The sequence below is a fragment of the Schistocerca gregaria genome, chromosome 5, assembly GCF_023897955.1.
Source record: "Schistocerca gregaria isolate iqSchGreg1 chromosome 5, iqSchGreg1.2, whole genome shotgun sequence".
Lineage (NCBI taxonomy): Eukaryota > Metazoa > Arthropoda > Insecta > Orthoptera > Acrididae > Schistocerca > Schistocerca gregaria.
Window position 1 is genome coordinate 568,089,186 of NC_064924.1, and position 15,056 is coordinate 568,104,241.

The 15,056-nt window shown below is 39.4% G+C and overlaps 1 protein-coding gene across 11 annotated transcripts in view; it reads right to left on the minus strand.

The window, feature by feature from the left end:
• LOC126272844 (piezo-type mechanosensitive ion channel component) overlaps nucleotides 1-15,056 on the minus strand; it is a 651,486-nt gene that overhangs the window by 469,646 nt on the left and 166,784 nt on the right. For all 11 annotated transcript variants that reach the window (XM_049976053.1, XM_049976051.1, XM_049976056.1 and 8 more), the window contains exons 3-4: nucleotides 7,520-7,615; nucleotides 5,215-5,334 (exon numbers count right to left, since the gene is read on the minus strand). In XM_049976053.1, coding sequence (XP_049832010.1) covers nucleotides 5,215-5,334; nucleotides 7,520-7,615 — 216 coding nt within the window. The remainder of the gene's footprint in view (nucleotides 1-5,214; nucleotides 5,335-7,519; nucleotides 7,616-15,056) is intronic.

Below are 15,056 nucleotides of genomic sequence, written 5' to 3' on the forward strand. Positions count from 1 at the left end.
TTCTCTAGGAAAGATAATTTTCATCGCACTAATTGCAATGCCTCCAGGAAATATTCCACAAGTAAACAAGGAATAAAAATGTCCAAAATATGGTATGTTGGTACACATATCAGCTGTTTCCAGTGATTTGTCACCAATGGCATAAGTGAACAGTAGGGGGCCTCTTTGACTACTTATGAGTAATACATTTTATATTTATTCATGTTTATGGTCACCTGCTCGTCTCTCTAACAATCATCGATTCTTCGTGCATCTTCCTGCATTTAACCAAAGTCTTCTGATGATGTAACCTTCCTATAGACAGCAGTATCAGCCACAAATAGCCTCACATAGCCTCCAATGTTATCCACTATGTCATTAATACAAAATCTGTAAATAGCAGTGGCCCTATAGCACTCCCTTGAGATACTCCTGAAACTACATTTGATTATTTTGTTCCAATTGTAATGATGTGTTGATTCTATCTGCAAGGAAGTCCTGTACTCAGTCACAAATCCACTACTCAGTTCAGCTATATTTTAATCACGAAATGACTGTGTGGAACTATATGTAAAGTCCTCTGGAAATCGAGGAACATGGCATCAACCTGAGCACTTCGCCTATGGCACTCAGGAACTCATGGATGAAAAGAGCAATATCACTGCTTGCAGAGCCCATGTTGGTTTTTATAGACGACATTTTCATTCTCCATGATTCCCATAATGGATGAGCATAAAAATGTAACGTAATTCTACAACAGATTGACATCTGTGATAAATGCCTATAATTATGTGTGTGCACTCGACAGTCTTTCTCGAAAACGGGAATGCCCTTCACTTCTACCCAATCACTAGCTACCCTTCATTGCTCCAGTAACCTTAAATAAAATACTGCTACAAAGGAAGAAAATCCTTTCATATAACCTCTATTAACCTCACAGGTATCCCATTTTATTAAGTTGCCTTTCCATTGTCGAGCAGTTTAGGTGATTTTCTATTCTGTGATCACTGATCTCAACACCTGCCATTTTGGCATTCCTGTTATGCTGGAAAGAAGGAACCATATTATGATTTCCATAGTCAATCAATTTTGGAAGAGCAGTCTTCTCCCAGTCACAATCTGTTTTGGTGCCAGTATCGTCAAAGAGTGAGTGAGTGAGTAGATAATTTCAATCCACTTATTAGCTTTACCTAAGGGCTAAAACTCTTTAGGATTTTTAATCACATTGTTTGATAAAGTATAAGTGATGTCTGTGCTGCTGGATGTATTGCCCTATAAATATTTAACATGGAACCTTAAATGTTAGAAATGGAGAAAGGAGTTGCCACATTCATCAGGAATTGTCATAAATTTCAGAACATTGGCATTTGTACATTTGCCTGGAGCTGCATACAGAAGCATGTGCAGTAGAAGTAGAATTTCATGATATATCCTTCGTAACAGTAAGTTCCCACCGAGAGCCTGCAAGTAATTTTAACCTTTTCATAAATCATGTTTAAGCTCTATTGGCCTATGTACTACAAAAAAAGAATGGTTGTGGTAATATTAATGTACTTTTTTTAACTGTTCCAGTTACAAGTTAATCTAGTCAAGAACATTATCATCCAACATTCTTACTGTAAACTTTCCAACTGCAGTGGTCAATTGCTCACAAACAGCCATTGATTTTATCTTTATTGAAAAGTCTAGCAAACAAAATTATATTACAACACCAGCAGTTCAATGGGCTCTCACACCAAGACTTGCAGTTCTTTTTGTTAAATGTCGATGCTTGCCAGGCTATAAGACCTTCTAGATCTCAGTTTCAGAGGATAGTCAGTAGGACAGAAATTGATATTTTAGGAAACTCTTCAAAGACAGGAACTGGAGTGGTATACACAAAGCTCATGGCATGAATGAGAAGTACAACACTTTGTTGACAAAGTCCTTACTTCATTTGTATGCTGTTTTCCCTCAAAACTAACCCAAATACAACCAAATTCTATGAAGAAGTCATGTCACTCAAGGACAATGGTGTCTTGCAAGATAAAAAGGAAACTTTGTGTATCGGTCACAAAGAGTTCCGATGTTGATGCTGTGGCTCATTACAGGACATGGTGAAAAATATTAAAGATAGTAATATGGACAGCAAAGGAAATGCATTATGAGAAAAAGGTAGTCATGTCAGATAGCAAAATAAAGACACTATGGTGCTCAGTGAAGGAGGAGACTGTTAGAATGTGAGATGAAGAGGAACAGATAGCATTAACAGTAAATGATACATTGGTAATAGATGTGTACAGTGTTGCAAAACTTTTTAAAAATCATTTCATAAATGGTACTGAAAAGATGGAGTTGCCAAATGCAGCAGATGCTGCCAAGGAACATCTCAGATCAGGCACTACAAATAACTTCAGTAATACGAATATAATCCACCATACACCAGTAGAAGTAATGTCCACCATAAAAATCTTTTAAGTCAATACTTGTGGCCCTCACAAAATTAAAGAAGTTAATTAATGGGTGTTCTTCTGATTTTAGTAACATGGTAAGTTATTTTTGTAACCACTCATTCGTCAGTGGAACATCTGACTGGCAGAAATGTGCTGAACTCGAGTCTTTGTTTCAGAAAGGAGCAACACCATCAAATTTCTGTCCAGTTTCACTTGATAGGTTAATGAAATTTCATGGACATTAAGTAAATGATTCCTAGCCAATTCTTTGTCACTGAACTTTGAAAGAGGCACACTACATGCAGTTTAGAGCTTACAAGTGATTTTCCATTAGTATACACCTAAAGTATGAAGCAAAGCAGTTAGAAGAAGTTGACAATGTTAAATTATTATGATTACAGCTTGATAAGAAATTGTGCACGAGTTGTCAGACATCAGTGATATGAAAATAAAAATAACTAACACATTTTGCTTACTTTTATTCCATAATGCCATATGGGATCACTTTTTGGGGAAACAGATCAAAACACTCAAAAGTTTTCAGAGCCCAGAACCGTGTAATATGAAATATTTGTGGTGCATACTCAAGAACGTCCTGCAGATCCTTGTTCAAGGAACTAGAAATACTAATGGTTAAACAACAGCTGAGTTCATAGAATTAGTACAAAAGTAAGATTAATCTCCTCAAAGATCTGAAATCACTTACATTTGTCCAGAAAGGTGTCAATTAGAAAGGAACACACATTTTCAATATCTTGCCAGCAGCCATAATAAGTTTAACTACTCATAAATTTCAGTTTAAGAAGAGTATAAACGATTTATTTGTGGCCTAATATTTCTACTCCACTGATGAATTTCTTAGCAGGGCCAATTGATGTGTATATGTCATCACTAATATAAAATAACGTGAGTAATATGTAAAATCTGACATGTATAAATTCCGTGCAGTTATCTGATTATGTGGAAAGGTTATTGCTATTTGATGATATGTGGCTATGATAACTCAAGAACTATTATATGCACGTCAGTGGATTGAAGATGTGTGTGTTTTGTAACAAGCTTGTTACTACCTTTTAAATGAAATTATGTGTAAGATATTTTGACTCCGTATCTATGAGGACCATCTCTGGAAAAAGTACATAGCATACCTTTTTTTTTTGCACTGTAGATGTTTATTGTGTGTTGTTCTTTTCTGACATGTTTTACATCCTCAGGGATAACTTCAATATGGATCTACTTGAATGAAAATTACATCTAATTTAATCTAATCTTAACTAAAAGTGTTCCACATTTATGTGTTTCACTTTACTCCACTACCAAGAAGAGTTTACAGATAATGCTGTTCCATGCATATCTTGCATTCTTCCATTCCCACCCCGAGTTATGGGATAGTATACAGGGCAGTTCCATAGGCTCAAAATCAATGTTTAAATGGCAAAAAAAGCTGTAAGGTGCATTGCAGGGCTTGTCCCATATGCATAATGTCAAGATTATTTTAAGAAACTAAATATAATGATAGTGCCTAGCCTGCATATTTACAACTGCATTGCCTTTGTTACAGAGAGTCTAAGTAAAGGTGATGTAAGGAAGACAGTTCACGACCATAACACATGACCATGTACCACACACTAGGCTTCCAAAGTTTCATAGCAGTTACAAATATCTTGGTACTGTCTACTTCCACAAATTACCTGAAAATGCCAACACAGTGGCAGTAAATAAATTTAAAACTACTCTTTCGAAATGAATGAAAAGTATAGAAATTTACTCTGCTCAAGAGTTCCTTGAGTGTGTGTCAAATGACCACATTTCTTATGAGAATAAACAATAAATTAACTACAAACTTTACAGATGTCACACTGTGTACTATTTAATTACTGCTTCATATACTTATTGTTAATTACCTGTTTGATTACTCATTATCTTTGTCATTCACTTAACTATGTAGTTAACTTATCTTGTAATTGTTAGGAAACTTTTTATTGTTATTGGCATTTGTTTAAATATGTAACGTATCTATCTTGAATTATTTTCTTGTAGTTCATGACATAAGCCCAAGTTTATATTATTACTATTACCACTATCATCATCATCATCATCATTGTGTGAACTTTGACAACACTGACTGCATGTAAATATTCTCAGAAGTAAAATAAAACATTTGTAATTTGTTTGATCCAAGTTACAAAAATAAGATTCTACTCACCAAGTGGTGACAGAACACACACATAAGATACAGTTGTAATTGGCAAGCTTTCAGAGCCAGTGGCTCCTTCTTCAGGCAGAAGGGTTGAACGAGAAGGAAGAGGGGTGAAGGAAAGGGACTGGGAAGTTCTAGGAAAAGGGGTAGATTTTGGGGAAGTCAGCCTGAATGGCGGGTCAGGGGAGACTTACCGTACGGGATGAGAAGGAAAGATTGATTGTTGGGGACTGCATCTCTCAGGTCTTCAAATCTCGTTCAATGCAGTCCTACACAGTCTGTCTTTCCTTCTCATCCCGTACAGTAAGTCTCCCCTAACCTGCGGTGCTGGGTGACTTTCCCAAAATCTACCCCTTTTCTTAGACATTCCCAGTGCTTTTCCTTCACCCCTCTTCCTTCTCCTTCAACCCTTCTGTCTGAAGAAGGAGCCACTGGCTCTGAAATCTTGTCAATTATAACAGTCTTTTATGTATGTGTTCTTCCATCACTTGGTAAGTAGATTATTTTATTTATCTAATTAAATAATTTTGTCAATAACTGATCGTTTTTGTTGTTAAAAATAAGATTCGGATAATTATTGATAAAAGTCGTGCAGGTACTCACAATTTTCCAGAAAATATCCATATGGGGGCATTGATAAAAGCACAAGTTGGAAGGCTAAATGTGCTAAACACGTTATTACACTGCAAAATATGACTATTTGTAAATATATTCCAGTTGCACCTGGAAAAAGACAAAACAATTACTACACCAAATTAAAACAGAATATGTAATTTATGGAATTCTTCAACAGTATTAATTCATACTATCAGTATACACATTTTTCAGCATTACTGTTATATGTGCTGTGCATCAAATTATTAATCTGCAAAATTTCAACAATGATAGAGGAGCAAAAAATTAATATGGCATAAATCTGGCAGACATGTAGCACAGCAAAAAGGGGAACATTCAAACATGCTGATCATCTGCTGTGTGCTGATTCAAAGATTATGTTGGAACTTTCTTCTGGGCATGGTACAGTAAACTCAAAATAGTCAGAGGTCTCAAATGGTCACAGCAGCTTCCACAACATGAACAACTATTCTGTAGGTTCTGTCCATGCACCACGGGTGCTCCATACTTCCCTAAAGAGAAATCTCTAAGCATTGGCTACAGAGATTGTGAAGAGCAAAGAATTAGGCCAATATTAAAACACACAACTTTTGTGGAAAATATGATTCATGAAATACCATAGACAACCCAAGGTATGACAGTTAACCATTATATTTAAGTATTATATTTCTCTGGCTGCTGGCAGCGCATTTTACAGCAGTTCTGGTAAAACTTTGTGTAGAAAGTCAAGATAATATGGTCTATAGCATGTGTTTGGTGGAAGATAAAATCCAAAATATCACTCACAATGCCAACCTACAGATGAGAGAACTTCAAAAAGTAAAGTAAGTATTCCTGTGGCAAGAAAGCAACTCTTACTGAACGCTGCAATCTACTTCAAAGTGACACAGATATACAACACTATTCTTCAACATAGTCACAAAGCCTCTGTAAACTGTCAGAATGTTCTACGAATTGTTCAATTCCTCAACAACATTAAGTGATAGAAACCAAATTCTTGGTTACGGAGCCACTTGAGAACTACTGGGTGAACATCCTCATCATTGGAAAATCTCTCTTCTCTAAGATGTTTTTTCAGCTTGCCAAAAAGATGAAAATCGCATGGTGCAAGATTTGGAATTGCCAATCGGCTTCATCCATGTCTGTGCACCACTGGACTATGGCTGGACGTGACACTGCATTTGTTGCATATACCTGCATCATTCCATAGTAAATCTCTGTGCAATCCAGATGTTTTACCCAAAAGAATTTAACTGTCCCACGCACTCAACTTTAGAGACTGTTTCCAGTTGTCACATTATTTCAGTCATACAATGTTAAGCAACTGTTGTCTGTTCCGCAGCAGAACTGTCTCTGCATGACACCCAGGACACGGATTCTCTCCTGACAATGCATCACGCTTGTTGCGCAATGGTCTTAGTGTGGAACAACATGTATAACTTACTTTCTGAAGTTAAGTTCCTAACCAATAACACACCCTAAACCAGAGCTAGGGTGGAGAAGGGGCACTTCAAGTAAGTTCCATGGTAAATGGTGAAAAATAGTTTTGGGATTCCCCAAGAAATCGGTCTAGGTACACTTGCTACCATCCAATATCCTTTACGTATTCTGGCTTTCTTCAGACTGACACTGAGTCAACATGCTAGCAAATGAGTTCAATTTGAGAAGACTTATTTCCTAGAGGAAGGGAGGAGGGGGAGAGTGTGAGCACTTGCCCTCTCGTGTTCTTTGCTGGGAACACATCCTTGAAATAATCCTTAGGTATGAAACCTGGTGCAATCATCATACAACAACTGATGCCATCAAATATACCATGAAACTGCTTTGTGAAGTCCTCCATTTGAAACATTATAAATGGGGAGCAACTGGAACATGCCAGCTATACAAAGCAATGTGTGTAATCACATAAGAAACTACATATCTATCAAATGATCAGCAATCAGAAACATACATTTTGAAACTTACAGGGCAAAATGAAAAGTGATGAACGGAAAGCAGGAGAAAAGAAAAGGCCATACATGACATAGAGGTCATATAATGAAAACCATATCCAAAATTCCGGATTACAGTATAGGAGTAATCACTGCTCTTGAAAGGCAATAACTTAAATTACTTTATTGCTTGATATTTCATCTGTCTACGCATGTAACCTCCATGTTTTATAAAATATTGTCAACACATATCAGACTGTACAATCAAAGTTAATAAAACATGTTGAAAAAATTACTGTATAGTATCAGTTAACTCATAAACTGTCACACTAGAAGAATTAACAATATGTTGTTATTCATACCTTTCATACTGTTGTACGTTGGAACCTTCACCCATGGGCTGAACAGAAACAAGAGGAAGTAAAGAAAAGAAAACAAGTTTTGGCGAAACAACACACCTGAAACAAAAGAAAACAACTTTAATAAAATGTCCGAATAGTGACACCCCCCCCCCCCACACACACACACACACTATGGCATTAAAGCTGTAATATCATGCACTTGTCAAAGTATGTACAAACCAGACATGGGTTCTGTTACATGCTTGGCTGTTGAAGTGATTAGATTCAATGTAACAGCTAGGTAAGAATATTGCATCTACATTATTTACACTCAGTGGGATAATAAAAAGTAATGAGAATTTAATTTCGCGGGCTTCATAATCTGATTTTCATACTATATTTGAACTTGATGGTATACATGTTCCTGATATATGTTTCCATTTTCTGCTGTTTTGAATATTTAGTTTATTGTTGATGGTCGAAAACATTATACATGTTTTTCGGGTGCTCGGCGAATTTTCACTTTCGAAAAAGATATATCAAAGAATATGCATTAAATTTTGCTTGGAAAATGGCATAAAGTGCTGCACCACATTCGAAATCTTGACTATGTCTTTTGGCGAATCTGCTATGAGTATGAAAAGAGTTTGCGAGGGCGGTATAAATGCTTCAAAGAGTCGAGAAGACGTTGAAGACGACGACCGCCCTACTGTCCGAAAAGGTCAAACAGATCAATATTACTGACGACAAAGTGGAAGAAGTAAAGAAAACTGTTCTGAAAAATCGTCAAATCACTGTCGGAGAGGTTGTTGATGACGCCAGCATACGCTTTGGCTCATGTCAAGCAACTTTGTCGGATGTTTTGTTTTGGGCATGAAATGTGTAGTAGCAAAGTTTATTCCGAAATAGTTGAATTTCGACCAAAAAGGCATCTCTCAGGAATTGCTGAATGGAGTCTGCAACGATCCAGACCTTCTGTACAAGGTAACAACACGTGACGAAACATGGCCATAAAGGTGTGATGTCGAAACCAAGGCATGATCGCCTCAATGGAAACCGCCTAAAGAGCCGGGTAAGGGCGCCCATAACAGGGGAAGCGGAAAAATATAGTGTAATCAGGTATTTTTCTTTAAAAAATGATTTAAAAGTCAGTTTTAACAAGTCGGAACTGAAACTGTTTTTCATGGCTACTTGGTCTTCCAAAATATTGAAAATACTTCACAGTCCCAGTCTTGCCCTCGCCCCTGTAAACTATCATAATATGGGCGCTCTTGCAGCAAAGACCTAACCTCAACAAGGTCGACCACATACAATGTGTGAAAAATATTTGTGTGATTTAGTGTTTCGTGATGAGGCAAAGGTCCCGAGTTCGAGTCTCGGTCGGGCACACAGTTTTAATCTGCCAGAAAGTTTCACATCAGCGCACACTCCGCTGCAGAGTGAAAATCTAATTCTGGAAACATCCCCCAGGCTGTGGCTAAGCCATGTCTCCGCAATATCCTTTCTTTCAGGAGTGCTAGTTCTGCAAGGTTCGCAGGAGAGCTTCTGTAAAGTTTGGAAGGTAGGAGACCGATACTGGCAGAAGTAAAGCGGTGAGTACCGGGCGTGAGTCGTGCTTCGGTAGCTCAGATGGTAGAGCACTTGCCCGCGACAGGCAAAGGTCCCGAGTTCGAGTCTCGGTCGGGCACACAGTTTTAATCTGCCAGGAAGTTTCATATCAGCGCACACTCCGCTGCAGAGTGAAAATCTCATTCTCGAGTAGGAAAATTGATTCATTTTGCAGGTTGATGACTCTGCTACTGTTGAGAGCGAGAACTTGACAGACGATACCAAATGGGCTCGCTTGATGAGCATTCGTGGAGCTGATGGTATTCCTATGTACGACAGGTTATCCAGGCTAATGCTTTCTGTTTTGACTCTATTGCATGCAATGCTCAGTTTAAATTTGTGTTCAGCTTGGTGAAGAAGAATCGCAATCAGTTTAGGTCGTCAGTGTCGAATGAAAATCTGAGATCAATTTCTGTTTTGAAAACAAGAATCAGCTGTCCATGTTACATGAATAGTTTTCCTTCAGAGTTTCTGAAGAAAACGATGAAAGCTAATCGTCTTCGTCTATCCTCTGCAACCTGTGATGGAATATAGCTTGTGTTCTGTGAACTGGAGAAAATTTTGTAAATAAATGTTCAGCTTAGTAGTTTTGACAGTGTCGTTCATATTGTGGCTTGCAAGATCAAGAGCAGAAAAGCTCATTTTTGTGTAGTGTGCAAAACCTAAATCAGGATGGCCGGAGACGGGACTGAACAGTCGTCCTCCCGAATGCGAGTCCAGTGTGCTAACCACTGCGCCACCTCGCTCGGTTTTTAACGAGTTCTTCTAGCAGATGGTACAATTGTTTTAAATTTTTTCACTTGAATTTAATCAAAAAATTTAATAACTGAGTAATCATACATTGTCGTTATAGAGCAAAATTGACAAAAAGCGCTAAAATTTCGCGGTTTTTCGGATGCCCTAAGTTAATAGAGGGTATTCGAGGTAGAAAACTTTGATTCTACACCATAGTTACCTGCATACACCATACTAAAAGTTCAGAAAATCTGGACATGTTGTAGGTTAGTCCCCACTCTTTTTAAGTGCCTTGCTGCTGACCGGACACTACAGGTCGTGGAAATAGCACTCTGCTCGAAACTATGTGGACTAAAGAGTCTGACATTACATTTCGTACCATGTCCAAATATAACCTATTGGAGAAATTTTTCCCCGGCGCACACCTAGAGACCAGAGAAAGGGCGCCGCAGGGCTGACATTTTGCGGTCGCCTGCTACATTCTTAGCATTTTGCCAAGTCCCGCGGGCACCCGCGTGGTACGGGGACACCATAACCCCAATTCTTTCCGCTCTGACCACCTGGCGGACACACTTCAGTAGTTATTAGCTTTTTACAAAATAACACTTTTTCAGCTTGAGTCGTTTCATCCAAAATTGATTGCCACGGTGCGTTTCGGCAACATGCTTCCACAACAGTCCGTAAGTAACTATGTGAAAACAATATTTAGGCAATTGATGATAGAAGCATGTGTTCACAACGCGCCGTGCCAGTAAACATTGGATGAAATATACGTGTCTGGAGCTGAAAAAGTGTTAGTTTTAATAAATTTCGTACCAATTCCATGCGACATGGACAAAATTCACATTGCTACAGCTTTCAGCGAGCGAATCTCTATCCTTAGAAATTCTGGAAGTCATTTACATCCGAAGAAACATAGAACACGACAGATAATAAACGTAATATAATACGTTAACGTGTTTATGTCGGAATACACTGCCCGAAAAAAAATGTTAAGCACCTAGAAGACATGGTCGGATGACAGCGTAACTTCGTATAATACGTACATAAGATCAGCAGGTATGTACGTTATGTACATGATTAGAGTCATAATTCTCTATGATAGGTAGAGCAGCCACCAGCGTGCATTACTATTGTTCCTGTTTAGTGTTGTTACAAGACCTGGCAGGGTATAGAAGGGACGTGAACAGCGTCACATGTATAGTGACTGCTGTGAGTGACATTGTGTTGCCGCATACTCGTGTGAGACAGCGTTTTCAGCACCTGACAGAGTTCGAAATGGTTCTCCATTTGGCTAGCTGGCCGAATCGTGCCATATCCAGATTCGTGGGACATTTGAATGTGACAGTGGCCCGATGATGGAGCGCACGAGAAGTGAGGACAGCATGCTCACTGCTGGGGTTCTGGCCGACTGAGTCTAACCAACCACAAGGGAGAATCGCGATCTGGTGCACCAAGCACTTCACAACATCTCCACATCTGCGCCTGCCATCAGATAGCAAGTAATGGAGTCCCTGCAATATTCCGTGTCACCTCACACTATTGGACAGAGGCAAACAGTGACCGGACTAGGGAATTACCTTCCCACGCGTATGCTGCCGATAACACCACAAAACAAACGGCTGCGTCTGTAGGGATGTCGTGACCGAGAAGAAAAGACTGCTGACGAAAGTCGTCGCCTTATGCAAAGAGATGAATCGTCGGCAAGTATGACGAATACCTGGGGAGAAATGCCATTATTCTTATGTTTTGGAGAGGCACAGCTTAGTTACTTCTCACATCACGGTGTAAACGGCCGTCGAGTATGACTTCATGGCACGGCTGGAGTGACTGAGGGAAGTCTGTCGACACAATAGTATGTCACAGACACCATGCGCCCTCGTGCTTAACCTCTCATGCGACAATATTGTTGTACCAGTTTTCAACAAGACAACGCTCTTCCACAAATGGCACTTCTCGGTGAACTATATGCGTGATGTTGAGGTACTCATGTGGCCAGCAAGATTCCCAAGATTTCTCCACAACTGAATATATATGGGATCAGGTTGGACGTTCTAGTGCCAGCTTGCCTCAAGAGAGGCTACGACGGCTTTATAACACACTTCCCAACCGAGTTAGTGCATAAATCCATATCATATAATGAGAAAGAGGGTTCAGACTGCCAAGTTCTTGGTAAATATGACTAAATTCTGTAATCACTGAAATAACATCACTTATAATCTCAATTCGAGAAGTTCATTTCGTTTCCTTTTCTCCTTCCAGGTACTGAACTTTTTTGTCTGGCAGAGTATATATGGCAAACGACACACGTGCAATATGACCACCCGCACACTAATAAAAATATTTTTATTGGGTTCCACATCGACAGCCAGCGTGAGGGTTCTCACATTAATTATCTATAGAATTTTTAACCTTGTGAATGTTCTGTCACTAAAGCAAAGCAAAACTGTCAGTTTCATACACGTTCATTACTTAAACATGCTGTCATAATCTGTTCAATTAAGAGGTATAAACTTGCGGTAAAGGTTTGACACCGTAATAGAAGTACTACAGATAGAAACTGTGCAGGTCTGTGTGTCTTGACACAGCCCAACTCATTGCCTGCAAATTACCCAGATTATGTTCATCCTGAGTTTGATAAGGAAAGTACTTAGTGACTTAAATCAAGCTTTAAACGCTCTTTCGAACTTTTATCCCTTACACACTTAATGTCAAATATTGAACACCCCAACCCATACTTCTTAAGTATTCTTTAAAGAATCGGGATGGTTGTTTACTGGTATAACAACAAAACAATATATACGTGGTGCGTTGCCCATGTTACTATAAGAAAGCAGATAACGACAGTAGCGCTCCTTGCGGCCTGTCAGTGAACTTCGAATACGGAAAAATATGGCGCTAGAGTCCGTAATCTTGCTTTGCGAAATCCAAGTATTAGATGGTAATTTTTTGATTATACTTTACAGGCGAGCCTCATAGTCTAGTGGTGAAATGCTTATCTGCAGACTTTTTATAACCTTGCAAAGTAATAAATTCGAGAAATCTCAATCGAAAACTAAGATTAACTTCTCATAGCTGGGATTTACAGTGATACGCAATTTTGTAAGTGACATCGTCGTCGCCTTTTGACTGTAAAATTATTTATTTATGAAACTCTATATTTCAGTTTCAACCATGTGGAAATTATCAACTGGATATAATTATGTTTTAGCAAATACCAAAATCATAAAGAATCATCTGACTCGAGATGACACAAAACATGGTTTCATCGCATTGTGTTACTGATTAAGACTTATTGTGTGGATTGCATACACTGAATTACATTGTAATAAGTATGTTGCTCTTATACTGTTACCTCATATCCGGAATATTGAGGGAAATAAATCATTCTACACTACTGGTCATTAAAATTGCTACAACACGAAGAGGTTTGCAAGACAACAACCATCTGCACGAACAGTTCGACGACGTTTGCAGCAGCGTGGACTATCAGCTCGGAGACCATGGCTGTGGTTACCCTTGAGCCTGCGTCACAGACAGGAGCGCCTGCGATGGTGTACTCAACGACAACCCTGGGTGCACCAATGGCAAAACGTCATGTTCTCGGATGAATCCAGGTTCTGTTTACAGCATCATGATGGTCGCATCCGTGTTTGGCGACATCGCGGTGAACGCACATTGGAAGGGTGTATTCCTCATTGCCATACTAGCGTATCACCCGGCGTGATAGTATGGGGTGCCATTGGTTACACGTCTCGGTCACCTATTGTTCGCATTGACGGCACTTTGAACAGTGGACGTTACATTTCAGATGTGTTTCGACCCTTGGCTCTACCCTTCATTCGATCCCTGCGAAATCCTACATTTCAGCAGGATAATGCACGACCGCATGTCCCAGGTATTTTACGGGCCTTTCTGGATACAGAAAATGTTCGACTGCTGCCCTGGCCAGCACATTCTCCAGATCTCTCACCAATTGAAAACGTCTGGTCAAAGGTGGTCGAGCAACTGGCTCGTCAAATACGCCAGTCACTACTCTTGATGAACTATGGTATCGTGTTGAAGCTGCATGGGCAGCTGTACCTGTACACGCCATCCAAGCTCTGTTTGACTCAATGCCCAGGCGTATCAAGGCCGTTATTACGGCGAGAGGTGGTTGTTCTGGGTACTGATTTCTCAGGATCTATGCACCCAAATTGCGTGAAAACGTAATCACATGTCAGTTCTAGTGTAATATATTTGTCGAATGAATACCCGTCTATCATCTGCATTTCTTCTTGGTGTAGCAATTTTAATGGCCAGTAGTGTATTATCAAAGTTATTTTTGATTTGTGTCCCGTTAATGACGTATAATGCAACACACAAAGAGGAGCAGCATTTGGCTTTGGAGATAACGGTGGGTGGGTGCTGTCAGCAGAAAGAGGGCCGGCCAGAAAGCGTCACGGTTTAATTAGTATCGAGCGTGAACGGCCAGGCCGAAGCGGCACGCCACCCCGAACCGCACCTAGCAAGCAGCCCTGACGTCGCACTAACAAAGGTAGCTCTCTGAAATATATTTTTTATTTTAATTTATACAGTAGTAATTGCAAAAAGTGACCAAAAATACAAAACAAATCTGTATCTGTTTCGGACGTCCTCCATTTTATTATTTTGTCAAATTTCAAAAAACTGTGCTATTACTCCGCGCCTAATATCCTTTAGATTACGATAACTGTTTGTCTTTTGATTTCAGAAAGATCTGCGGACTGCAGGATTTGTGTCATAAACACACCTCATTTTGGGCACAGCAACCTTTAACTCCTCAAATGGGGGTGCTTAATGATGACTGAATTTCTCTAAAATTAATGAGAAAATGTTGTCCAACAATCAGTAAATAATGTGCAAAAATATGTGTGTTAATTGATACTTTAGTTTTTCCAAAAATAAATCGTAAAGACCGCTCGTCCTACAGACTGACTGAGGAGAATGGATCCTTAAAGCTTTTTAAATAAAAGTAACGTCATTAACATTCAATATTTCTCAACGTAGTCAACCTGGCAACGAAAACGGTTCTCCCAACGAGAGACCACTTTGTTGATAACGTCTCTGTAGAATGTTCGAGGCCCACGGGAAAGACAGGCCGCGGCGCGAACGTCACAGCACGTCACACTGCAGGCCCTACCACAGCCAGAAGGCGTCTCCTGTGGCGAGAGAGCAACCATCTCAGACGAATTTC